This window comes from Enhydra lutris, unplaced genomic scaffold (genome assembly GCF_002288905.1).
Source record: "Enhydra lutris kenyoni isolate GAN:26980312 unplaced genomic scaffold, ASM228890v2 scaffoldscaffold5, whole genome shotgun sequence".
Classification (NCBI taxonomy): domain Eukaryota; kingdom Metazoa; phylum Chordata; class Mammalia; order Carnivora; family Mustelidae; genus Enhydra; species Enhydra lutris.
In genome coordinates, this window is record NW_019154089.1 from 14230364 (window position 1) to 14258117 (window position 27754).

At 41.6% G+C, this 27754-nt stretch overlaps 1 protein-coding gene across 1 annotated transcript in view; it reads right to left on the reverse strand.

Moving 5' to 3' along the window:
- The window catches only part of LOC111140956 (SUMO interacting motifs containing 1), a 49043-nt gene that overhangs the window by 17641 nt on the left and 3648 nt on the right, over positions 1 to 27754 (reverse strand). Inside the window, exons 2-6 of the mRNA XM_022493231.1 lie at positions 26707 to 26939; positions 25895 to 25964; positions 15537 to 15691; positions 8577 to 8729; positions 6599 to 6727 (exon numbers count right to left, since the gene is read on the reverse strand). Of these exons, the coding sequence (XP_022348939.1) occupies positions 6599 to 6727; positions 8577 to 8729; positions 15537 to 15691; positions 25895 to 25964; positions 26707 to 26939 (740 nt within the window). The remainder of the gene's footprint in view (positions 1 to 6598; positions 6728 to 8576; positions 8730 to 15536; positions 15692 to 25894; positions 25965 to 26706; positions 26940 to 27754) is intronic.

Here is a 27754-nt window from a genome sequence, read left to right on the forward strand (position 1 = left end):
TGATGCTTGGCGTGAAATAAAGCTTTGCTTGACCTTCGCTTTGTATCAGTCTCGTTCTTTGATCACCCACTCCAACAATTGGGGGCTCATCCGGGATCAACCAGCAAGAACTGAACCAGCATCGGAATTTTTGGGAAAAGCCTCCAGAGGTATTGGGATCTTGGATATTGGGATCCTATCTGTCTGTCTGGTTGGAGCTCCAGGGTATAGCCCACTGGGGAGAAGCTGGACGCAGCCACGCTCCCCAGGGCTGGAGTGGATGCGGGGACGCCCCATCCCTCTGCTGGTAGATCGACAGGGGGTTCGAGTCCCCCTGGGCGATCGGGGGGGTTCGAGTCCCCCTAAGTGGTCGGGGGGTTCGAGTCCTCTTAAATGGTCGGGGGGTTCGAGTCCCCCTAGGCGGTTGGGGATAAAGAAAGCCCCCACCAGTGGCAGGTTCTGGGTAAAAATTGGTTCTGCGGTTGTCTTTGCCTTGTTTTTTTGTTGTCTGTTGTGCTGTTTGTTGTATTTGGAGAAATGGGACAAACGGGGAGTAAGGGGCTGGTGACACCTCTAGGTCTTGTTCTTGAACATTTCAAGGATTTTCAAGGTAAAGCCACTCAGTCAGGTGACAAGGTTTACCTGGGAAAACTAAAAACACTCTGCCAATTAGAGTGGCCCACTTTCTCCACAGGGTGGCTGCCAGAAGAACATATGCCTTGACTCAGATCTATTCTACCCTGAGTGAGGTCTTTGATCTACATCGAGACCGAATACCGTACATTGTGGCCTGGCGATATCTGATAAAAGAGCCGCCGTCATGGCTCACGTCCCACCTTCCCCCTGCTAACAAAACCATTTCTCTCCTTCTAAGGCAGGTCAGAGTACCAAAACCAGAACAGACAGATGAGGGGGAACCAGGGAAGAAGACCGTTCCACCTCCATCGGATATGGAGGACGTGGAAGTCCCCCCCCCCGCATTTGTCCTCTAAATCTGACTCTCGGTCCCATAATGCCTTTACCAGTCCACCGCGTACACGGTCAGGGTCCACCTATGGGACCACCAAGCAGAGAGACCGCCCTGATCCTTCCTCTTTCCTCTATCCCCCTCAGCCTCCCTTTACCTCACCGGTATTGTCCGTGCCAATGCTGCCTCTTCGTGAGTTTGCTCTACCAGATGGGAGAGGGCGGCCCTACCTAAGCTATATCCCTTTCTCCTCTTCTGACATCTATAACTGGAAGACCCAACACAAATCATTTTCTGACCACCCTCAGGATTTAATTAGCCTCTTGGAGACTGTCTTTCTTACTCATCAACCTACCTGGGTGGATGTTCAACAGCTCCTTATGGCTCTCTTTAATAGGGAAGAGCGGGATTGCATTATGCGAGAAACCCCTAAAGTGATAAGCGAGAGACTTGGCAGGGACCTTGATCCCTGCCGAATGGAGGACTACTGCCCGAGGGAACCCCCCGACTGGGATCCAAACTCTGACGAAGGTAAGGAGAGCTTACATTTCCACCACCAGGCTCTACTGGGAAGCCTCCGTGCAGCTGCAAGGAGACCCATAAATTTATCTAAAATTAGTATGGTGACCCAAGGTAAGAATGAGTCTCCAGGAGCTTTCCTAGAAAGACTAATTGAAGCCTATAAAATGTATAGCCCGATCGATCCTGAGGCACCCAATATAAGGAGGAAACTTCAGAAAATTGAGGGATTTGAAGGGAAGAATCTGACTGAGTTAGTGGGAATAGCAGAAAAGATGTTTAACAACAGGGATGCACAAGAGGATGAAAAACAGACAAAAAAACTGGTTAAGGTTTTGGCATTACATGAGGCAGGGAGGAGATGGGTAGGGGATAGTAAATGGAAGGAAAAGCCTAAGCACAGAGAAGGCAGGCAGGAAGACTTAGATTCAGATCAGTGCACTTACTATAAGGAAAAAGGACATTGGGCCAGGAAGTGCTCTAAAAGGAAGACAGCAATGCTTGCCACCAGAGACTGAAGGGGCCATGGTTCAGAGCCCCTCCCCGAACCTCGGGTAAAAATTGAAGTGGAGGGGAAATCAGTTGATTTTTTGGTGGACATGGGAGCCCAATTTTCATCATTACTTAAATCTATGGGAAAACTATCTGGAGAGAAGTTTGGGTACAAGGAACAAATGGCAGAGAGAGACATAAATGGAAAAGGACATAAAGAAAGGACTTTAAATTTGGCCTCGGGAGTAGTTAAACATCGATTTTTGGTCCTCCCTAATGCCCCATATAACTTGATGGGAAGAGATCTCCTCCACAAGTTAAGAGCTGGCATTCAGTTCTCGGAAGGAGACATGACTGTAACCTTGAGACAACCCACTGTACAAGTGCTTATGGCAGCAGTAGATGAATACCTCCTTTACGAGGCAGTCTCAAAACCAGAGGAGACAAAGGAGGGGAGCCTTCTCCAAATCCTACAGGACGAGTTTCCCCAGGTCTGGGCAGAAGGGAAGCCCCCTGGCTTGGCCAAGGAACAACCTCCAGTGGTGGTACAATTAAAGGCGACAGCTACGGCTATTCGCATTCAGCAGTATCCCCTTCCTGGGAAGCAAAGGAAGGGATCAGAAAACACATTAACCGCCTCCAAGGAGACGGGATCCTAGTTCCTTGCAAATCTCCATGGAACACACCTTTGCTGCCCGTCAAAAAGGCCGAGACTGGGGAGTACCAACCCGTCCAGGACTTGCGGGAAGGTAATAAACGGGTTGAAGATATCCACCTGATGGTGCCTAACCCCTATACCCTACTCTCCCTCCTGGGCCCCAAAAGAACTGTGTATACCGTCTTAGATCTCAAGGATGCATTTTTCTGTATATCTTTAGCAAGGGAATCTCAGCCCCTTTTTGCTTTTGAGTGGTCTGACCCACAGAAAGGGTTTCAAGGCCAGCTCACCTGGATAAGACTTCCCCAAGGGCTCAAGAATTCTCCCACTATCTTTGAACAGGCCCTACACGAGGATTTGTGTGAGTACAGAACCTCCAACCCAGGAGTCACTCTGTTACAGTACGTTGATGACTTGCTAGTAGCTGCTGAGGACTATGAGTCATGTTTGCAGGGGACGAGAGCTCTCTTACAGACTCTGCAGGAAAAAGGGTATTGGGTGTCAGCGAAGAAAGCACAGCTCTGTCAGTGCCATGCTACTTATCTAGGCTTTGATCTCCACGAGGGAGTGTGTTCACTGTCTGAGTCCAGGAAACAGATGATCACCTGATACCCCCACCCCACCACGTCCCACAAGTAAGGGAGTTTCTTGGGACGGGGGGCTACTGTAGGCTGTGGATACCGCAGTTTGCGGAGATTGCCCGACCGCTCTACAAACTGGCAAAAGGAGGGCTCACTATGATAGAGTGGACAGCTGAGGCAGAAGGAGCATTTCAGGAATTACAAACAGCCTTACTGAGTGCCCCAGCATTGGCCATCCCAGATGTTACCAAGCCCTTCCAATTAGCAGCCCTGCCACATGGAACTTCGGCACAAAAAGCGGAACTGATTGCATTCACTAAGGCACTGCAGATGGCCAAAGGTAAAACTGCCAACATCTATAGGGACAGCAGGTATGCCTTTGCTACTCTCCATATACATGGGGCTATTTATAAAGAAAGGGGCCTATTAACAGCAGAAGGAAAAGGAATTAAAAACAGAGGAGAAATATTGGCTCTCCTCCAGGCTATTTGGGACCCAAAATAGGTAGCTGTTATGCATTGCCCGGGACACCAAAAGGGGACTGATCTGATTTCAAAAGGAAACCACTTAGCAGATCAAGCCACAAAGCAAGCAGCCCGAGAAACAGTGCAAGAACTGGTTATACTCCCGGCTCCAGCCCTACCAGAAAAACCGAACTATTCAGAAGAAGATTTAAAGTATTTACAGAAATGGGTTAAATTGGACTATGAAGGGGACTGGGCTAAGACTAAAGCAGGAAAAATAATTCTTCCTCGAAAACTAGGTAAGAAGTTAGTAGACCAGATACATCAGGGTACTCTTTTGGGGATACGCAAACTCAAGGACCTTATAGGCAAGCAATTCCAGGTTTCTAAATTAGGGCGTATGGTTCAGGATGTAGTTGATAGAAGTGCTCAATGCCAGGCAGTTAATGTGAGAAGAACTAAAATGGGAAGAGGGAAAAGAGAAAGAGGTAAGGAACCAGGAATTTATTGGGAAATAGGTTTTACAGAAATGAAACCCGGAAAATATGGGCACAAGTATATGTTAGTTTTTGTAGATACCTTTTCAAGCTGGGTAGAGGCCTTTTCCACCAAACATGATATGGCAGGAGTGGTGGCCAAAAAGCTACTAGAAGAAATAATTCCTAGGTTTGGGCTGCCTCTCGTGATTGGGTCAGACAATGGCCCTGCATTTGTGAGTTCAGTCTCGTAGGCATTGGCCAAGGTCGTGGGCACTAATTGGAAACTACATTGTGCCTATCAGCCCAGAGTTCTGGGCAAGTAGAGAGAATGAACTGGACTCTTAAAGAGACCTTGACAAAACTAATTCTGGAGACTGGCAGTGGATGGGTGGATCTCCTTCCTTTCGCCCTCCTCAGGGCACGATGTACACCCTATTTAAACAAGGTGACCCCATTTGAAATAATGTTTGAGAGACCCCCCCTGCCCCCGCTCTGTCCTCGGCTACAGGAGGTTGCCCTAGCAGAAATGACTAATCAGTTTTTACTCCAGTCACTGCAGGCATAACAGTCTGTCTTAAAAAAAGCCCACGCAGGGATCCGAACTGCCCACACTGGGACGGAGACGGTGGTGGAACCACATCCTTACAACCCAGGGACTTCATTTGGATACGTCGCTATCAAGTGGGGAATTTGGAGCCTCGCTGGAAGGGACCGTTTACTGTTATCCTAACCACCCCCACGGCAGTAAAAGTAGAAGGCATTAGGGCCTGGGTTCATGCGGGTCACGTCAAACGAGCCGAGAGTAAGGACGCCCCCCAGAGATGGAAGCTGCAGCCAACAGACCCCGCTGACCATGGACTAAAGCTAAGACTAAAAAACCTGTGAGTTTACTGTTGCTCCTATTGTTACCTGTTTATGTAAAGTATAGGTGGAAAATTAGATGAACGGAATTAGGAAAAAGGAAAAGGTTATACAAAGCGTTGAATGGCTAACTTATCAGTCGACTGTGTACTACTGTTACTTTTTGGCCCCTGTATTATAAACGCCCTAATGTCAGTTGTACCAAAGAAAATTAGAGCGATAAAATGTTAATCTTACATGCTCAATATAACATAGAACTGGCTGAAAAGTCAAGGATTTGACTAATCTCCAAAGAAAAGGAGGGAATGTAAGGGCCTGGTTGGCCAGAGGGAGCCATTTTGTTGCAGTGAACTTAGATTGACCCTGCCCCTCCCAGAGGAACTTACCTGCAAAGCCTAGATACAAGGGCGAGTCAGGCCAGGTGAAGACATCCAATCAGAGGGGCATGCATATATTTACACTTTACTGAGGTGAGATCCCATTGGCCACCTGTGTGTGGGTGGGGCTCAACCACCCCTATAAAGGTTAGTCTGCAAGGCTGAGGCTGGGGAGGAGTAGAAGAGTCAGAGGAGTAGAAGAGCCGTCAGAGCTCTTGTAAGAGCCGTCAGAGCTCTTATAAGAGCTGTTAAGAGCCGTCAGAGCTCTTGTAAGAGCTGTCAGAGCTGTCAGAGCTCTTGTAAGAGCTGTAAGAGCCGTCAGAGGCCACCCCGAGCCATGGCCTCAGGGAGCGGCCTCGCCGGAGCAGCCCCTGTCCAGGGAGCAGCCTCGTCCAGAGCGGCCACGTTGGGAGCGGCCTTGCCAGGGTTGTCGTCATCACCTTTTCATAAGAGACAGCCCTGACCAGTCAGTTTGATTCTTGATGCTTGGCATGAAATAAAGCTTTGCTTGACCTTCGCTTTGTATCAGTCTCATTCCTTTGATCACGGACCCTAACAGGTTCCTTCTTAAGCTCCATCTGCTTTCACTCTTGGCTCACCACTTCTTCCCCTAATATGGGACATGTCTATTTCATTCAGCCATCAAGACTTTAACTAACATTTATATCAGGCTCTAAAGTTGTGGATCAGGGAATAGATCAAACTTGTGGGATGATAAAGTTTTTAGCCAAATGAATAAAGAAACTGTAGGCTTCAGTTATGGTATCCAGCCTGTTTCAAGAAATTATGCCTTGGTTGCAAATAATTTGTTGAGAACCTTTTTTTTTTCAAAAGCTCTCTCCACCTTTTTTTTCCCCCCAATTTAACTACTGTTTTTTCCCCAATTTAACTACCTCTTATCTCTCCACCTCTTTTTTTTTTTTTCCCCAATTTAACTACTGTTTGGAATTTTCTTTTGAAATTCTGTTCCCAGGGGTACCTGAGTAGTGCAGTCGGTTGGGCATCTGACTCTTGGTTTCAGCTTAGGTTGTGATCTCGGGATCATGGGATCAAGCCTCCAGTTGGGCTCTGCGCTTAGAGTCTGAAACTCCCTCTCCCTCTGCCCCTACCCACCACCCTGCTCACTCTCTCTCTAAAATAAGTAAGTAAATCTTAAAAAAAGGAAAGAAAGAAAGAATTTCTGTTCCCAGAATGTAAAACAGAAACAAAACTAAGACTCACCTCTGACTCCTTTCAGGAATGTCCAGCACAAACCCAAACATCATCTCAGCAATTTTATTGGAGCTGCACGTGGGGGTCCTGTCCACCTCTACAGCTATGGACAGCATCCTCTGCAGCTGACACACAATCCTGTGTCCAGAACACAGAACACAAGTGAGTGGGAGAATCTGGCAGGAGCCACCCGGCCAGCTGGGAGGTTCCCACCCATGTACTAAATGATCTTGTGAAGCACACACTAGGTCACAAAGAACTACTCAAGCCATCAGCGTGCTTTTATTTAGCAGTTTCACCTACCTGAATCCCTCTTGCCAGATCATACTATCTGAACCTCTCAGAACCTGTGGTTGAGCTGGAAAAGCAAGCTACTTTTAAATTCAAAAACAGAAACATCTGATCTTAAGGACCGAGAGAACTTTAAGGATCATCTAGTCTATAACTTTTCTATTTTCCAGATGAAAAAACAGGTCCAGAATGACTGTTATTCACATTTCTTTGCTACATAAGAAAATACATATTTACCATATGGTTTTCCTGTCCCTGGTTCCTTTACAATTATCTCTTACTAAGTTCAGTCTCAGAGCTTCAACTGGTAGACTGTGACCCTCTCTCTCATCAGACCTAAATATGGGAGAAAGCCAGGCTGATGTGGCAGAAAGAATCTAGGCTACCCCTCAGAAAGGTGGGCCTGGCCTGAAGCCAGCCTTTTTAAACATGCATTATTATCTGTGACAGAAGAAAGGGCTTTGTTTTCAGAAAATCTGCAGTCAGTAATACAATAGGTGGCCCAGGGGCTTTGGCATCAGATTGTGGCTCTGCAATGACAAGCTGGTCAACTTTTGACAAATTACTAAACTGCTCTGAGCCCAAGTCTTCTCCTCTCTAAAAAAGGGAGAATAATACCACCTAGTCCATAAAGTTGTGAGCGCTATGTGAGATATTGGCAGATACGCACCCATTAATAGTAAATGGTAGCGTCTATTGTTGTTAACATCATGATAAACTGACTTTTAGAGGGCCTTATTTTTATTTCCAGTAATATTTACTTACAATAAATAAAAATATTAATTTAGATTATAATAAAGATTTTTCTCCCATTGAAGGAAAAGTGTCTGTCTCTCTCTTGGGTCTATATACTGAGGTTCTAGGATAACCCAACTTTAGGGCCTCCCCCACTCTGTCAAGCAGATGCTTTATTGTTCTAAACATTCTCCTTTTACATACGAGATTGTCTCTTAAATTAGTTAAAACCCATAGACCTTATATGAAAATCAGTTTGGTGCAACTAGATTATAAAACAGTGCTGTGCATTTAGGCCCAAATGCTGTATTTGAAATGCCAAGTGTGACTGGCTTTTAACAATATGACTGACATGGCATAGTAGGTTACTTGTGCAAGGACACAGGTCTGGATCCTACAATCCTGGCATCTCTCAAAAAATGCCAAAACCACTCTCAACCCCCAAAAGAAATGCTAGGAATCTCTTTTCAGTGTGGTCTAAAGTGATGGGACCTTCCCTGATCTGAGCCATTGCTGTTATAATCTGTTAGAATCTGCAGGTTAAACTGCTATTCTTCTCCTAGGACTGGAGGAGAGACCCGAAGGTCCTTGAGGACTAGAGGCTGCTAGCACACCCACTGTCCGTGACTCCTTCTTTTCCATCAGTGGTCAGCTGAAGTGATGAGCAGCTGTGAGCTGGTACTGTCTCATGGAATCCCCCCCCTTTTTTTTGTTTCACTTTAACTTTGTAAACTTACGTTCATTTAGTTAAGTCCTATTCATCTGAGAGGGAAAGCATCTGCTTGTTTAACTTTGGCATTAGAATTGAGCCTGTCGCCAAACTAAGAGAGTTTTTAGTAAGAACCAGCCTATGTCACAAGAGCTTGTTAATTTTGTGGAAACTTCTTTAAGGAATGCTGCTGTTCTCTAAAGCAATAAATCCCAACAGCCCTGGGAAGGAAAACTTGTGCCTGCCCCTTACAGCTGATTGGTGTTCTTTGTCAAGTTGGGCTGGGGAGAAGGATGGCTACTGCTGGCCTTTAAGACTCCTGTTCCTGAAGAGGTCTGATTCCCATTTGGGGGCTGAGTTAATCCATCTTCAGTTACTACTTTGACCAGCCACTTGATGACATCCCTGCAACAGAAAAAAGATACAAAAAAAAGTTTAAACTTCTGTCCTTTTTTAAAAAAATAAAATAAAATAAAATAAAATTTATTTATTTATTTGACAAAGAGAGACAGAGAGAGAGAGGCAACACAAGAGGGGACAGAGGGAGAAGCAGGGTCCCCGCCAAGCAGGGAGCCTGATGTGGGGCTTGATCCCAGAAGTCTGGGATCATGACCTGAGCCAAGGGCAAACACTTAACGACTGAGCCACCCAGGCGCCCCTTAAACTTCTGTCTTATTGTATGGTGCTCAAAACCACAGCCTTAACCTGGGCTCTGAGGCCCTTAGATTTCCCCAGAGGCAACAAAAAGGGTTCTGAGGTGATTTTCAATATTTAAACAGTCTAATGGAAACCCCACATTTAGTTGTAGTAAGGTTACAAAAGCTAAAGAAATTTCAACATTTATCTGAGTTATTACTGAAAGGTACCTCTGGGGTCAAAGAGTACTATCCGTGGCTTCCTGATTAGGAATATGCATTCAGTAGACAGAAAGTTAGACTGGATGACCACAGAGATCCTTGCTGGCTTTCTATGATTAGGTGTCATCTACTAATGCTAATAACTGAAGTTTACAGTATGTGCAATGGAGTCATACTTTATGCAGAGTGAAGGCTCTAAGAGTTAGTAAGGTAAAAACATCTCATATAGTCAAAATTACTTTTGAAGATCATTTAGGTAACCCAGGTAAAAATGGTGGATTTAATACACACTCTAATTTTGTTCCTTCCTAAAATCCCACTGATGCTAGAGTCAATAATTCTTTTAAAAATCCACAAGGAAGAAGAGAAAAGGAAGAGAGACAGTAACAGTGAAATTTTAGAAGATGGAAGGGAAATGAAGTATAATCACAATAGAATATTACATAGTACTGAAAATGAGTATGCTACAGTGTTAAGTAACAGTATGGACAAACCTTAGTACTCTATAATCTAAAGTGAAAAATAAAAGTCCCAACAGATTACATATAGCATGATATCCTATAATATACAGTAGGAAGTAACTAAAATATAAACATATACTTTATAGGCACTTAGATATAATAAAACTACATAACAATGGAAAGGAAATGATGAACATACAGAATGCTGATCACTTTGGATTCAGGAAGGTGCAAAAGTAGGTGATGGGGGATGGATGTGTGATTAGATGCAGGTAATTGTCAAGGTCCCAGCCTCTAATTTGGGGGGTGGCTTAAGAGATGCTGATTACAAAACCAGGAGTGAGCAATTAACTAGATAAGGCAAGTATGTCATGTTTTTTTTTTTTTTTTTGGTCAGAGAGAGAGGGAGAGAGAGCGAGCACAGGCAGACAGAATGGCAGGCAGAGACAGAGGGAGAAGCAGGCTCCCCGCCAAGCAAGGAGCCCGATGTGGGACTCGATCCCAGGACGCTGGGATCATGACCCGAGCCGAAGGCAGCTGCTTAACCAACTGAGCCACCCAGGCGTCCCAGTATGTCATGTTTTAAGGATGATCTTTTTTTTATTTATTTGACAGACAGAGATCACAAGTAGGCAGAGAGGCAGGCAGAGAGAGAGAGGAGGAAGCAGGCTCCCCAATCAGCAGAGAGCCCGATGTGGGGCTCGATCCCAGGATCCTGGAATCATGACCTGACCCGAAGGCAGAGGCTTTAACCCACTGAGCTACCGGTGCCCCATGTTTTTTTTTTGTTTTGTTTTTGTTTTTGTTTTTGTTTTTGTTTTTTTAAGAGAGGGAGAGAAATGGGATGGGGACAGAAGGAGAGGGAGAGAAAGAATCTTAAGTGGGCTCCACGCCCAGCACAGAGCCCGATGTGGGGCTCAATCTCACAACCCTGAAATCATGACCTAGCTGAAAATCAAGAATCAGATGCTTAACCGACCTTGCTACCCAGCTTCCCCTTTAAGGATCATTTTTATTTTTTAAGTTAACATATAATGTATTATTTGTTTCAGGGGTACAGGTCTGTGACTCATCAGTCTTACACAACACCCAGTGAGAGACAGCAAGAGAGGGAATATAAGCAGGGGAAGAGGGAGAGGGAGAAGCAGACTCCCTGCTTAGCAGGGAGCCTGACGTGGGGCTTCATGTGGGGCTTGATCCCAGGATCCTGGGATCATGACCTGAGCTAAAGGCAGATGTTTAACCGACAGAGCCACCCAAGTGTCCCTAAGGATGATTCTTAATTGAAGCCACCCAGGCGTCCCAACTTATGACTTCTTAACAGCAATTATGGAAGCTAGAAGAAAATCAAAGATTTCCTTCACTGTTCTGTAGAAAAACTATTTCCATCCTAAATATCTATACTGTCATCAATCAACATATGAGAAGATAAATATTTTCAGCCATATAAGATCTCAAAAATTTTACTTCCCACATCCATTTCTAAGAAACTACTGGAGACTGGGGCGCCTGGGTGGCTCAGGGGGTTAAGCCTCTGTCTTCAGCTCAGGTTATGATTTCAGGGTTCTGGGATTGAGCCCCGCATTGGGCTCTCTGCTCAGCAGGGAGCATGCTTCCCCCTTTCTCTCTCTGCCTGCCTCTCTGCCTACTTGTGAACTCTGTCAAATAAATAAATAAAATCTTAAAAAAAAAAAAAAAGAAGCTACTGGAGACTGATCCATCAAAATGAGGGAGTAAACCAAGAAAGAGAAGATATAGGACAAACACACACAAAAGATGCAACTTCAGAAACAAGTAAATTAAAGGAAATTTCTCACATTTATGATAAAAACTGGCAAAGAGGACAACAAATCCAGACTGAAGGAGGTCTTTAAGAAGAAGATGACTACCCAGTGCAAATGTACATCTTTAGGGGAGATTTAGACCAGAGAATTTGGGATTGACTTCCAATATGCACAAAGAATACAGGGGAACTAAAAGTAAGGCAATTATTAACTCTAAGGAAACACAAAGGTATAAATGAAAGGAAAAGTAATCATAGTTTAGTACTTGGCTCAACTCTGACTAGCACACATAGTCCAGTAATAGAAACATTGAGTATCGATCTGAAGAAAATTATGATATAAATCAATTAATAGTATGGGGGCTGGGAAATGTGTATGTCAGGGAGGAGGTAGGGAGGAAAATGAGCTAACTTCTTATCCTTCACGTAGAAAGTCAACAAATAATAGCTAATAATGAAAAATCAAGAATTAGCAACACAAGCACGTTATTTAGTCATACAGAGGTAAATATCCAAAAAATCACTTAAACGAGTAAAGTGATTACCCTTGTGGGAAAGGAAAATGCAGGTGAAGGGACTTGGGAACTAGTGTATTTCTTAAATCTTATAGAACTAGTTTACTCTTTGTATGCACAGTTAAAAAAGAAAAGAAAGCCCCATATGAAAGGGTACTACAGGGACTGACTTGCTATCTCTCCCTCTTTTTAAAAACTACTATCTTTGAGACAAGAAATAACAAATGCTCGCGAGGTTGTGGAGAAAAAAGAATCCTCATGCACTGCTGGGAATGTAAATTGGTACAACCACTGGGGAAACAGAATGGAGGTTCCTCAAAATTTAAAAATAGACATACCATTATGATCTAGTAATCCCACTACTGGGCATTTAAAGAAAATGAAAACATGAATTCAAAAAGATACATACACCTGTTCTGTATGGATAGATATTTTTGTGATTTCTCCCACATAACCGACCATCTGGACATGCATGTACACAGGCAGGCTAAGGAATGTTGTTTGTGAGGCTTATGCTGTGTGAATAGCCTTGGGAGCCTGGTTGTTTGACATACATTTTCTGGCCTCTGGGTCAGAACTGGCTCTTCTGTTCTGGACACCAAGGGCTACAATTCTTGTCTCACATGCCCTCCACTCTATGCTGGGCTGGCTTCCTGGAATGGAATCCTGGAGGGGAGGCAGACACACAAAGCCCAGGTTCCTTGAAAATATAGAAATACGGTAACTTGGAAATGTAGCTTGCTCCAAACCGCATGTAGGCAAACAAATATTTAACTTCAAACCCTGTTATTTACCCTATAAATATGGCCCTTATGGGAATGGTCAGTTAGAAGTCTAACCCGAGGGGAGGATGCTCTGCCCAGGATTCTCAGTTGGGACTTCAGCCTGGCTGTTTCCATGGGGCTTCCCCAGCTGATGAGGCTGGATGTTGTTAAGTACCTGATTTGATGTGACTCTGCCTTATTCTCATGTTTTGTCTATTATTACCTTCATCTATGCATAGGTCCATCTCCTTTTCTGTTTCTACTAGGCTTCTATAATAATAAAAATAATAATAATAATAATCTTTCTTTCCTTTTTGAGAAGGAAACATGGCTGCTGTGAATCTTTTGTTCAGAAAAGCACCCCTATGTTCTATGTAGCATTATTTATAGTAGCTAAGACATGGAAGCAACTCAAGTGTCCATCAACAGATGAATGGATAAAGAATGAGATCTTGCCATTTGTGAGAACATGGATGGACCAAGAGGGTATTACGCTAAATGAAGTAAGTCATAGAAATACAGATATCATTTGATTTCACTTATTTGCGGAATCTAGAAAACAAAAGAAAAAACCAGAAACAGACTCATAAATACAGAAAACAAATTGGTGGTTGCCAGAGCACAAGGGGTGGGAGGATGAGGAAAGCGGGTGGAGGGGGTGAGGGCGTACGGGCTACCAGTTAGGGAATGAATGAGTCACATGGCTGAAAGGTACAGCATAGGGAATGTAATCAGTGATATTACAGCAATGTAGTGTGATGACCAAAGCACAACATACAGACGTGTCCAATCAGTACGTTATACACCTGAATCTAATACAACATGTATCAGCTATATTCCGATTAACAAAAACTCATCTTTGAGGTTTATGTACTATAAATTGCACACAGGTTTTTACTTGGTAAGTTTTGATAAATATATGTATACATCTGTGTAACCACAACCTCAATCTAATATCCATCTCTTAGTGAATCAAAAACAAGTTTTTCTTCCATCTGAACAGATGATTATGCTCGTTGATAAAAAGCAAAATAGAGGATCTGGCTTGACTATGAAGCCACAAATGCCTATCTTTAAACCTTAAACCTAAGATCACACTCTGCAGAGTGCAAGTAGAAACGAAAGCAACTGACATGACTGGGTCAAGTAGGTCTGTCCCTCGTCTTCCACTCAGTCCAGTGCCCATGCTCACAGAGCAGAATGGTTGCTAGAGTTGCTCTCATTAATTAAACTGTCATTTTTCGGGCGCCTGGGTGGCTCAGTGGGTTAAGCCGCTGCCTTCGGCTCAGGTCATGATCTCAGGGTCCTGGGATCGAGTCCCACATCGGGCTCTCTGCTCAGCAGGGAGCCTGCTTCCCTCTCTCTCTCTCTCTGCCTGCCTCTCTGCCTACTTTAAATAAATAAAATCTTTAAATAAATAAATAAATAAATAAATAAACTGTCATTTTTCCATTCAAAACACAACTATGCTATTCTGTGCTTTTTGTAGATTCTCTACTTACTGGTTTTCTATCCTACAATCATTAACATTTAAGCTACATAAAATGCCACGTCTCGGAAAATGAATACAGCCATGCAAACTAAGCAGGGAAGCTGGATGATGCTCAAAACAATATGAAGGTTCCTCCTTTTCTATTAAAGTAGTTATAATAATTAATATCCTACATTGGCCCATAGAATACTATTTTTAACAAACATGCAAGAACATACGGGAACATAAACATGAATGGAAGAGTTTCAATGATGCTGGTAAAAGAAAGGACGTTGGTACTTTAGTCTGGTGAAAACCATTTCCAAAAAAAGCAAGAGTTGTAGTTCGCAGAGGAAAATTCCAGCCTGAGATCACCACCCCAGAAATCACATTTTCTCCCACTAATAAAAGGATATGGTGTCTCCCAGCTCTGAAACTTCCAGAAGCTCTCTCTTGCCCTGATTCTACAAAAAAGAATACATGCTTCCCAGCTGCCATTTCGTCCTGGATTGTTAGCCACATGACCTATTATCATATATTACTTTTCAGAAACTAGTAGTGACAAATAAGTTATTTTGAGTTACTCAGGAATATGGAAATAAATCGAGGTTTATGAAAGCTGTGAGAAGTTTTGCATAGTTAAGATCTCCCCTTGGGTCTCCTGAGGCTGTCTGGACAATTCTGAAATACACCAAAGAACATCTGATGGTCTTGAGAAAAACCACGAAGGCTGAGGTGCCTAACATAGAGCTGGTACAGAGAGATTTTTCTTTTAGGATCACCTATAGGTTTTGTTTTGTTTTGAAAAGATACTTACTTATTTATTTCACAGAGAGAGACACATACAATGAGAGAGGGAACAGAAGTAGGGGGAGAGGGAGAGGGAGAAGCAGGCTTCCTGCCAAGCAGAAAGCCCAACGCGGGACTCGATCCCAGGACCCCAGGATCATGACTTGAGCCAAAGGCAGCTGCTTAATGACTGAGCCGCCCAGGCACCCGATAGGATCATCTATAGTTTTGTTTTTTTTTTTTTTAAGATTTTATTTATTTATTTGACAGAGACACAGAGAGAGAGAGGGAACACAAGCAGGGGGGCTAGGGGAAGGAAAGCAGATTTCCCACTGAGCAGGGAGCTCGAAGCGGGGCTCGATCCCAGGATGCTGGGATCATGACCTGAGCTAAAGGCAGACGCTTAATGACTGAGCCACCCAGGTGCCCCAGATCATCTATAGTTTTAATAGCTATCCCTATTATACTATCAAGTGACTCTAGTCTCATACCCCCAATGTTCTCGAAGCTTGAGTCGCTGCCCACCTATGCTCCCAACCTCTTGTCAGCCCCGGGGCTCAGACGCTGGTTACCTGACATTGTGGGGCTGCTTGTCGCAGGACAGCACGGTGCTTGCAATGGACTGCTGCAGGTGCTGTCGCTGCCTCCTCAGGATCTGCTGGAAGTCATCTTCCAGGGTCTGTACCACATAACGCAAAAAAAGGACTCGCCCAGGAAGATTCTGTCCCTGCAGGGGGAAAAAAAAGAGAAGTATTTCCTCTCCATTTCCTGATGACAGTGAGTATTGGGCTCTCATAAATATGAAGTCCAAGGGAAGGCCATGCGGCAACAAGTTTGTACCTAAAAGAAGTTCCTGAGAGCAGGCAGTCTACATCATTAGAAAAAAGGGAAAATAGGGCAGTCTTGGAGCCTGGAGCCTTAGGACTATAGGCTTCCTAATTTTAAGAGACGGATAGCCATGAGAAGTCAGTCTCTCGGGGTGCCTGGGTGGCTCAGTGGGTTAAAGCCTCTGCCTTCAGCAGGGATCAGGTCATGATCCCAGGGTCCTGGGATCAAGCCCCGCATTGGGCTCTCTGCTCAGCAGGCAGCCTGCTTCCTCCTCTCTCTGCCTGCCTCTCTGCCTACTTGTGATCTCGGTCTGTCAAATAAATATATAAAATCTTTAAAAAAAAAAAAAAAAGTCAGTCTCTCACTGAACTTGACTATCAGTCTCAGGATAAACCCCAAACTGTGGCTATCAGAACAGAGAGACAAAAACTAGTTCCTAAATGACCCTACTGGGCTGCTGATCAAGCAGTCAAGATGTCCATACCACTGCTAAACTTCAAGTAATGTGAGCTGATGCATATCTTCATTGTTCTAGCAAGTCTAAGTTGGGTTTTCTGTTACAGTGAAATGATCCTAACTGAGAAAGCCCAATTGATGTAGGTAAGAATGTGGGCTTTGATGGCACACAGACCTTACGTATTTATTTTTGCCTGACGTTTTTAACTCAGATCCATACCTTATTCAACTTGTCCTTCTTAGTCTCAGTGTCTCTGTGATTTACGTGGTGATAACCATAACCATACCAAAATCACTGTAAGGACCTGTGACACACCAGGCAGACATACACCATTTGTTGGTTTCCCTTTACTGGGAGACAAGTGCTGGGACCCAGGTCCATGAGCTCAGGCTTTGAAAATTCAAAGAACAAGGCCCTAAACCATTGCTGGACTCTTAAGCTTTTCAAACACTACAGGGTAGGTGTATACTCTGAGAATATATACTCAGGGACTAGGGTATGGTTTAGTCAGCAGGCATGGTAAGCACAAATAATTTTTTTCTTTTTAAAGAGGAGGTGGGGATGGATAACCTTGTCTTCCAAATGTGTGTATTTTTTCTCTTATCTTTATTAATTGGTGCAAATGATTTTTTAAAAATCAAGGACTTGTATGATGGAAGTCTTCCACTAACACCACTCACTCTCCACTACTGCTTGCCCCACTGCAGTACCTTAGAGGAAAATTTTAAACTCTTTCTTCTGAAGTTAACCTAATCATCTCTAAAAAGACCCTCCTACACTGTTGGTGGGAATGCAAGCTGGTGCAGCCACTCTGGAAAACAGCATGGATGTTCTTCAAAAAGTTGAAAATAGAGCTATCCTATGACCAGCAATCGCACTACTGGGTATTTACCCTAAAGATACAAATGTAGTGATCCGAAGGGGCACGTGCACCCGAATGTTTATAGCAGCAATGACCACAGTAGCCAAACTGTGGAAAGAACCTAGATGTCCACCAACAGAAGAATGGATAAAGAAGAGGTGGTATGTATGTATTTTCATATACATATATATACACATACACACAATGGAATACTATGCAGCCACAAAACCCCCTGAAACCTTCCTATTTGCAACAATGTGGATGGAACTAGAGGGTATTATGCTAAGTGAAATAACTCAATCAGAGGGCGACAATTATCATATTATCTCACTGATTTGAGGAATTTGAGAAACAAGACAGGGAAGGGAGGGAAAAATGAAACAAGATGGAACCAGAGAGGTAGATAAACCATAAGAGACTCTTGGTCTCAGGAAACAAATTGAGGGTTGCTGGAGTGGAGAGGGGTGGAAGGGATGGGGTAGTGGGGTGATGGACATCGGGGAGGGTATGTGCTATGTTGAGTGCTGTGAATTGTGTTAAGCCATGACTCATACTGAGCTGTTCCCCTGAAACAAATAATACATTATATGTTAATTTAAAAAGGGACAATGTCAAATAGAAAAAGAAAAAAAAGATGCTCTTATCACTATTTCTTGATTTATTAACTTTAGACAATACCTATTGGCTTCTGCTGTGCTAGATAAGGATTTAACTCACTATGCCACTTTCCTGCTTCTCTTCCTAAAATAACTGTCTCAACTTATGTTCCAACATCTATAGATAGTATCTCTTGACTCCCCACTTGGGATAGAGATAAAGATGTTGTAGCAACCCTACTATTCTCAGAGATCCTATCCCTTTACATCCCCTAATCTTTATCTTCTACGCTTTTCTGTTTTCCACTGTCAAGGCTAATAAAATTCCTTTATGCCTTGTATATAATTTGATTCTAAATATTATAAATAAATAGTGTTTACAGTATGAATACTATGTTAAAATTATTTACTACGGCACAGGAGAGAGACTGCTGGCTATGCTTTTGAGAGAAACATCTGGGTTACAAGGCTCTTTATGTGGGGACTAGCAGTCTTCCATGGACTGATGATGGAAATCCATATAATGGTATACTAAGAAAATCATTCCTTTCTTCTGAAGCTTTTTGTTTTTCCCAAAGTTTCTTTCTTTGTTCTTTGTACACTGCCTACAGTGAACACTTTTCTCCTCAAGAATGGTGTTGAATCTTGAGAATACCTGTCTTTTCCAATTTTTTTCATTTTTAAAAAACTTTATAAAACCTCAAAAATTTACCCATTTTAAAAGTACAATTCAATGATTTGTTGTAAGTTTATTGAGTTTGGCAGCTACGAGCATCAATTTTTAGAACATCCTCATAGGGGTACCTGGGTGACTCAGTTGGTTAAGTGTCCAATTCTTGGTTTCAGCTTAGGTCATGATCTCATAGGTCATGAGATTGAGCCCCATGATGGGCTCCATACTCAGTGTGCAGTCTGCTTGAAAATTCTCTCCCTCTGCCTCTCCCCATACTCATGAGTGCTCATTCATTCTAAAATAAATAAATGTTGGGACGCCTGGGTGGCTCAGTTGGTTAAGCAGCTGCCTTCAGCTCAGGTCATGTTCCCAGCGTCCTGGGATCGAGTCCCACATCGGGCTCCTTGTTCTGTGGAGAGCCTGCTTCTCCCTCTGCCTCTGCCTGCCACTCTGTCTGCCTGTGCTCACTCTCTCTCTCTCTAACAAATAAATAAATAAAATCTTTTAAAAAAATAAATAAATAAAAATTAAAAAAAAAATAAATAAATGTTAAAAAAGAACATCTTCGTAACTGAAATAAGATCCCTCATGCCTGTTTACAGTTAATTCCCATTCCCACTTCTAGCCCCAAGTAAAAACACTCCTCTACTTTCGGCTCTACTGATTTGCCCTCCTGGACATTTCATATACGCAGAATTATACAGTTATGTGACCTTGTGTACGTGGCTTCCTTTTACTTAGTTTAATATTTATTTTGAGGTTTGTCCATGTCATAGCATGTATCAAGAGCTCATTTTTTAAAATTACTGAATAGTATTCCCATGTACAAATACAGCACATTTTGCTTACCCATTCAACCGCTGATGGACATTTGGCCAGTTTCCACTTTTTGGTTATCATGAATAATGCTGCTATGAACATTCACATGTTAGCCTTTATTAGACATATATTTTCATTTGGGGGGGTCAGTATCTGGAAGTGGAAGAGCTAGGTCATATGAAAAGCTTATTTTTAATTTTTTAAAGAAACTGCCAAACTGTTTTCTGAAGTGGCTGTACCATTTACATTCCCACCAGCAATTTACATGAGACTTCCTGTATCTCTACTGTCTTGGAAACATTTATTTCCTGTTTTCTTTGTAAATTTTTTAAAAATTGTGGTAAAAAACATGTAACAAAGTTTACTGTTATAACCATTTTTAAGTGTACAGTTTAGTATTGTTAAGCAAATTCACATAATTGTGCAACAGATTTCCAGAACTTTTCCATCTTGCAAGATGAAACTCTACATGCATTGAAAAATAACACCCACTTTCTCCCTTCCCCTAGACCCTGGTAACCAACATTCTATTTGCTTAAAAAAAATTTTTTTAAATTTAAGTAGGCTCCACGACCAGCACAGAGCCCAACATGGGGCCCAATACAGGGCTTGAATCCACAACCCAGAGTTCAAGACCTGAGGTGAAAGCAGCAGTTGGGACACCCAACCAAGTGAGCCACCTAGGTGCTCCCATTTCTTTTTTATATTAATATAAGTACTATAGACAGTTCAGGTACCTCAAATTATACACTTTTTGTAACTGGCTTATTTCACTTAGTATTTTGTCTTCATTATGCTACCATCCATGTTGTAGCATATGGGAGGATTTCTTTCCTGTTTAAAGCAAAATTATTGTTTCATCTTATCTGTATAAACCACATTTTATTTACCTAGTCATCTGTTGATGGACACTTCAGTTACTTCCACTTCTATTGTGAATAATGCTGCTATAAACATGGGTGTGCAAATATCTCTTCAAGACCCTTCTTTCAATCCTTTTACATATATACCCGTGGGAATATATGAAGTGGGATTAATGGATTATATGGTAATTCTATTTTAATTTTTTGAAGAAATACTATATAATCTTCCACAGGGGCTATACTATTTTATGATCCTACCCACAGTGGGCAAGTGATCTAATTTCTCTACATCCTTGCCACTATTTATTTTCATTAAAAATTTTTGTTTTAATGGTACGCTTTCTGATGGGTGTGAAATGATATCTCATCGTAATTTTGATTTGCATTTCTGTGATTAGTGATGTTGAGCATCCTTTCACATGCTTATTGGCTATTTGTATATCATCTTTGGAAAAATGTCTATTCTAGTCCTTTGCCCATTTAAAAATCAGGTTAGTTTGCTGTTGAATTTTTCCTTTAATTCTGTCAGTTTTGTAGTGAAATGTTTAAATGTTGTTGAGTTATAGGAGTTCTCTGTATATTCTGGATATTAATATCAGATGTGATTTTTTATTTATTTGACAGACAGAGATCACAAATAGGCAGAGAGGCAGGCAGAGAGAGAGGAGGAAGCAGGCTCCCCACTGAGCAGAGAGCCCGATGTAGGGCTCGATCCTAGGACCCTGGGATCATGACCTGAGCCGAAGGCAGAGGCTTTAACCCTCTGAGCCACCCAGGCACCCCTCAGATGTGATTTTTTAAAAATATTTTATTTATTTGAGAGAGAGAGAGAGAGAGCGCGCGAGCACAAGCAGGGGCAGTAGCAGGCAGAGGGAGAGGGAGAAATGGGTTCCCTGCTGAGCAAGGAGACTGATGTGGGCTCAACCCCAGAACCCTGAGATCATGACCTGAGCTGAAGGCAGATGCTTAACCAACTGAGCCACCCAGGCACCCCCAGATATGGGACTTTAAAATATTTTCTCCCATTCCATAGACTGCCTTTTCACTCCTGTGTTCTCTGATACACAGAAGTTTTAAACTTTGTGGGCTCGATCCCAGAACCCTGAGATCATGACCTGAGCTGAAGGCAGATGCTTAACTAACTGAGCCACCCAGGCACCCCCAGATAAGTGACTTTAAAATATTTTCTCCCATTCCATAGACTGTCTTTTCACTCCTGTGTTCTCTGATGCACAGAAGTTTTAAACTTTTAAATAGCTCCATTTGTCTATTTTTTTATTTGCTCATGTCTTTGGTGTCATACCAGAGAAAACAAAGCCAAATCCAATGTCATGAAGCTTTCCGCTATATTTTCTCCTAACAGTTTTATCATTTTTGGTCTAATGTCAGAGATCTTCATTCCCTTTAGAGTTAATTTTTGTATATGGTATTAGAGAAGGGTCCAACTTCATCCTTTTGCATATGGCTATCCAGTTTCCCCAAAACCATTTGTTGAGACTATCTGTTCTCCATTGAATGGTCCTGGCACCTTTGATAAATATCACTTGGCCATACTCACAAAAATTTTTAGGGGGGGAGGTTTCTCCATTTTATTCCGTATGTCTGTATGTCTGTCTTTACGAGAGTACCACACTATTTTGATGACTGTAGCTTTATATTTAAAATCAACAAGTATTGGGGCGCCTGGGTGGCTCAGTGGGTTAAAGCCTCTGCCTTCAGCTCGGGTCATGATCCCAGGATCCTGGGATCGAGCCCCCCATTGGGCTCTCTGCTCAGCAGGGAGCCTGCTTCCTCCTCTCTCTCTCTGTCTGCCTCTCTCCCTACTTGTGATCTCCATCTGTCAAATAAATAAATAAATAAAATCTTTAAAATAATAAAATAAAATAAAATCAACAAGTATGAATAGTCCCATTTTGTTCTCCTTTTTCAAGGTTGTTTTGGCTACTCAGGGTCCTCTGAAATTCCATATGAATTTAGGATAGATTTTTCTATTTCTGCAAAAAGTCCTGTTGGGATTTTGACAGGGACTGTGCTGATTCTGTGGACTACTTTGGGTACTACTGACATCTTAACAATATTAATTCTTTCAGTCTCTGAGCATGAGATATCTTATCATTTATTTATGTCTTTATTTTCTTTCAGTAAAGTTTTATAGTTTTCAGTGTACAAATTGTTCATCTCTTTGGTTAGGTTCACCCCTAAGTCTGTTCTTGATACTTTAGTTAATAGAACTGTTTTCTTAACTTCCTTTTCAGATTGCTAGTATACAGAAATGCAATTGATTTGTGTGTCTTGATTTTGTATCCTGCAACTTTGCTGAATTTATTTATTGGCTCTAACAATTTTTCTGTGTCGAATCTTTAGGGCTTTCTTCATATAAGATCATGTTGTCTATGAATAGAGATAATTCTGCTTCTTGTTTTTCAATTGGGATGTCTTTTATTTCCCTTCCTCGCCTAACTGCTTTGGTTAGAACTTCCAATACTATGTTGGATAGAAGAGACAAAAGTAGGTATCCTTACCTTATTCCTAATCTTAGAGGAAGAGCTTCAATATTTCAACACTGAATATGATGTTTCCTGTGGGCCATATAGTACTTTTATGAGATAGTTTCCCTCTATTCCTAGTTTGTTGAGAGTTTTTATGATGAAATGTGTAGAATTCTGTCAAATGCATCTTTTGCCTCAACTGAGATGATCATGTGGTTTTTTTTTTTTTTTAAAGATTTTTTTAATTTATTTATTTGTCAGAGAGAGAGAGAGAGGGAGAGAGAGCAAGCACAGGCAGACAGAATGGCAGGCAGAGGCAGAGGGAGAAGCAGGCTCCCTGCTGAGCAAGGAGCCCGATGTGGGACTCGATCCCAGGACGCTGGGATCATTAGGTACATAAATATTTACGATTGTAAATATTTCTAAAGGCATTTAGAAAACAACACAATGACAGAAGTGCATCCTTCCTTATCAGTAATTGCTGTAAATGTAAATGAATTAAACTCTCCAGTCAAAAGACATAGATTAGCAGAATAGATAAAAACACATGATCCAACTACATGCTCTCTACAAGAAACTCACTTTACATCAAAAGACATAAGTAGGTTGAAAGTGAAAGAATGGGAAAAGATACTCCATGAAACAGTAACCAAAACACACAGGTGGTTGTACTAATATGAGACAAAATAAACTTTAAATCAGAAAATGTTGCAATGGACAAAGAAGTACATTATATATTAATTAAAAGATTTAATACAGCTGTAAGATATAACAATGTCCCATAGTCCCTTAGGCTCTCTTCAATTTTCTTCATTTTCTTTTCTTTTTGTTCCTCTGTCTCAATGATTTCAAATGACCTTACTTCAAGTTCACTGACTGTTTTCTTCTGCCTGTCAAGTCTGCTGTTGAATTCCTCTAGTGAATTTTTTAGTTCAGTTATTATACTTTCCAACTCCAGAGTATGTTTGATTCTTTCTAATAGTTTTTTAATATTCTCATTTTGTTCATGCATCATTTTCATGCTTCAGTTAGTTGTCTATCCCTGTTCTCTTTTAGCTCCTTGTGCATTTTTTAAGAAGATTTATTTATTTATTTTAGAGAGTGAGAGTGTGTGCACACGTGTGCATGCATGAGAAGGAGGGAAGTGCAAGAGCAGAGGGAGAGAAAGAATCCCAAGCCAACTCCGTGCTGAGCACAGAGCCTGTTGCAGGGCTTGATCCCATGACAACTTGAGCCAAAATCAAGAGTTGAACGCTTAACTGACTGAGCTACCCTGGCGCCCCTCCTTGTACATTTTTGAGATAGTTTAAAAACATTCTTTGTTAGGGAGTTGAGAGATCTGTGTTACTTTATGGTTGGTTTCTGGAGTTTTATTCTGTTCCTCTGACTGGGACATAATTTCCAGTTTCTTCATATGCCTTGTAATCTTTAGTTGAGGCTTAAGCATTTGGAAAAAACAAACACCCTTCTCAGTCTATTCACTGAGTTCATGCAGGGTGAGATCTTCACCAATTAGCCTGAATAAAGGTTCTGGATTTTCTCAGAACTTTCCTGGAGATATGTTTTCATTGGGCTTGTATCTGTGCTTTTATCTGTCTTAATTTCCTAAATGGCTTGCCTTTGTTTCTTCTCAGGAATGCCGCCTCTTGCTCCCCTGGTACTTGCCTGTGGAACAACAAAATTCCTGAAGCTCTAACATGTGGCAGTGCTCACCTCTCTTTTCAGCAGCTTTCAAATTATACCACTATTCCCATCAGTGATTTGAGTCATGAGAGACAAAAACTATCCGTTGGGCAGCTTCCTAACAAGCCAGGGCACTGGACTCAAAGTCCACTCTTTTGTTTCCACCCTGAGGGAGGAGCTGGGGTGTGTGAGGTTTTCTACCAGTTGCACCATGCTACAGTGTGTAGAGAAGGGGCATGGACACACAAAATAACCCTGATTTCCTACTCTTTTCATTGAGTCCTTTCTTGATTATGCATTTTCTTGGGTACTAGAGATTCTCAATTATCTCCAGAGTTTTCACAGAAGTATACTGGTCCATATATTTGTCTTAATTTGGCATTTCCATTGGAGAATAATAGCCTGGAGCAACTTTGTCTATGATCTTGGTGATGTTTCCCAGATAATTCTTAAAGTCCTACGTTATTTTATTCTAATCTGGACTGAATGCTCTCTAGGTCTACTATCAACATAATTTTAGGAGAGATCTCGTGTTCTCTGGATCCTGTGCCTCCCTCTTTATTACTCCTCCATTCTCATTCTTTTGATGCATACCTTTATTTAGGTAACCAAAGAAATGGGGCGTGGGGGTATTTTTTCAAGTTCCTACATGTCTTTATATTACACTCACACTTGAATAATAGTTTGGTTGAGTTTAGAATTCTAAGTTGAAAGTAATTTGTTCCATCCAAGTGCTTTGGGTGAGCAGACAGAAAGCTGGCAATTAAGTTTAAGGATCCCTAGAAATCAGAATGCAGAAGAGTTTTTCTGGAATACCAACTCTATACTAGGTGCCTTCGTTTATGACAAATGGTTCATTCAATGTTTTTGATCCTCTGACTTTCCCCCTGAAATTAAGTAGCCTGATGACTGAAATTTCTGTACTCAAGAATGGAGAGGTTGCCAGTTCTATCTACAAACTTTTAACAAAGTTTAACAAAGTTTAACAAAGTTATGGCCTATCTCTGAATTCAACCCTCTTATATATATTGTGTTTCTGAGTTGAAAACTCTCTGCTCTAAAGGGTAGATTTCCTCACTCCTTGGCTGCATGTATTATAGCCTGTGGCTTTCTCTGCCTAGCTTCACCAGTGACAATCTTACATTTCCTTTAGTTCTTTTAGTTTTCATTCAGATCTGTTGCCCTTCCCCTTATCTTCATTGCCATGGATTTATATCTTTATCTATTCCTTTACTATTCTTTTTAATGGAATCTTAAGAACTGGAGGGATAAGTGAATGTACTTAATTTTGAATTAGAAGACAGCATATAGGGGCGCCTGGGTGGCTCAGTGGGTTAAGCTGCTGCCTTCGGCTCAGGTCATGATCTCGGGGTCCTGGGATCGAGTCCCGTGTCGGGCTCTCTGCTCAGCAGGGAGCCTGCTTCCCTCTCTCTCTCTCTCTGCCTGCCTCTCTGTCTACTTGTGATCTCTCTCTGTCAAATAAATAAATAAAATATTAAAAAAAAAAAAAGACAGCATATACCATTTTAATAGGGATTTTTTGGTGGGGATGGGAGTACAAGGGGGAATAAGGTCAAAGACTTTACTACTAGATTTGCCATCACTTTTGTTTCTAATTAAGACTTGTGCAGAAGACACACCTTCATAATTATTACGTTACCTCTTCCTCCATGACATAAGTGAGCAGCTTCCAGTCCCACTCCACTGTCTTGGCATTAGCTGGATGTAGCCTGAAAGTCAAATGACACCAATTAGAATTCTGGAGAGTTCAGTGGAAGAGGGGATAGGATGTGGAAGATGACAGAAACAAGAAACCTCCTTTTATTCTCACTACTCTTGCCTATCCTTTGACATGATACCATGTCACCTGAGGGTAGTGGAACTTTCACTAACCACTTCTCTTTTGGAAGGCACTAGTAACCCAATTTTGCCTTGAAGAAATCAATACTTTATTACTCTAGCCCATTAGCTTTATCTACTAGGATCCTATGATGAAGCCTATGAAGCATATTTAGCCAATCATGATATTCTATCCTTCAGTTCACAGTGATTGGTTTAAAAAAAGAGCTCATGTCCTATGTTATGGCAAATAAAGCCTACAAGACTCAACTTCAGAAATCTTGTGTGATTATAAAGGAAGTGGACTCTCTGTCTCATAAAAGCTGGAAGCTGAAAAGACTACTAAGTAGATCCTGAAAAGGAGAGCAAAGCAGGGCTGAAAAATGGATCCTGGTAACAATTTTGAACTGAATTAAATCTTATTCCTAGGTTTCTAGTAACATGAATAATCAAATTCTCTGTTATCTGCTGTTAAAGCTAGTTTGGATTGGGTTTCCTGTCACTTGCAACCCAAATAACACTGACATACTAAGTCACACTCTTGAATGGTTAGCTGAGTCAAGCTTAGGCAAGAGAAAGCTGTGCCCTGAGTCCAGGTTCCCTAGGAGAGTCACCAACATCTAAGGTTCATACTGTTGAATTTTCATGAGAAGCATATAGGCCTCCTTTAGGACATCCACGGTCTCGGAGCCACTGAGCAGGATTTTCTGGATGATGTGAGCCACAATTTCTCTGGGTGGGTAATGCTGGGGTGACACAAAGTCCATCAAAAACTGCACAGTCCCCAGGGGAAAATTTTCTTCAATAGTGTTTGTTACCATTCTTAGTCTTCGATGAGGAATGGGTTCTAATTTTTGACCCTTACTCTGTAGAGATAAAAAGAAAGAAATTAGGATAGGTTTCTACAGACATAAAAACAAAAGGTTCTGAAACAGGTTGAAGACAGCAAAATTTTCCATGCATTTGAAATATTCATAATTAAAAAAGAAAAAGACTGAAAAACCTTATCTAAAAAACTTTTAAGGACATGGGAAAATAATATTAAGTTAAAAAATAAGAATTTGAAGTTGTACATATAATATGATTGCATCTGTGCTAAAATATAGCATAGAAAAGAAAGTACAAAAGAGTCAAGAGCTAGCCTAAGTTGATTTCGGAGTGAGGGTGAGAAGATAGTTAGGGGTAGTTATGATACTATATCAGATACTGAAATAGAGAGTGAAGAAAGGTGTTTTAAATATGTTTTATTGTTAAAAAAGAATCTCATTTAGTTGATTTACTGTCAACAGTAAATGTTAAGTTACTTCCCCTACACCCCCTAAAAGTAAGTATCTAAAAAGATTGGTAAAGAATATGTGAAAAGTGGTTTTCTATTTTCTGGGTGGTGGGTGGAATAATGACTTTCCTTTATATGCTTTTTTTGCATTTTTCCATAATAGATACATATTAGTTTCACAATCAGAGGAAAAAAGTTAAAAAGTTTTTTGATATTGGAATATAGTAACAATTAAGAATAATTTTTGAACATTTGACTTATCCTCACTTAAATTCTAACAACCTAATAAGTACATATTATTATTCCTATTTTATAAATAAGGAAAGAGATTTAAAGAGTAACCATTTGGCATGTAGCAAATGGCAGAACCTGATTTCACATATGGGGTGATATAACCCCAGATCT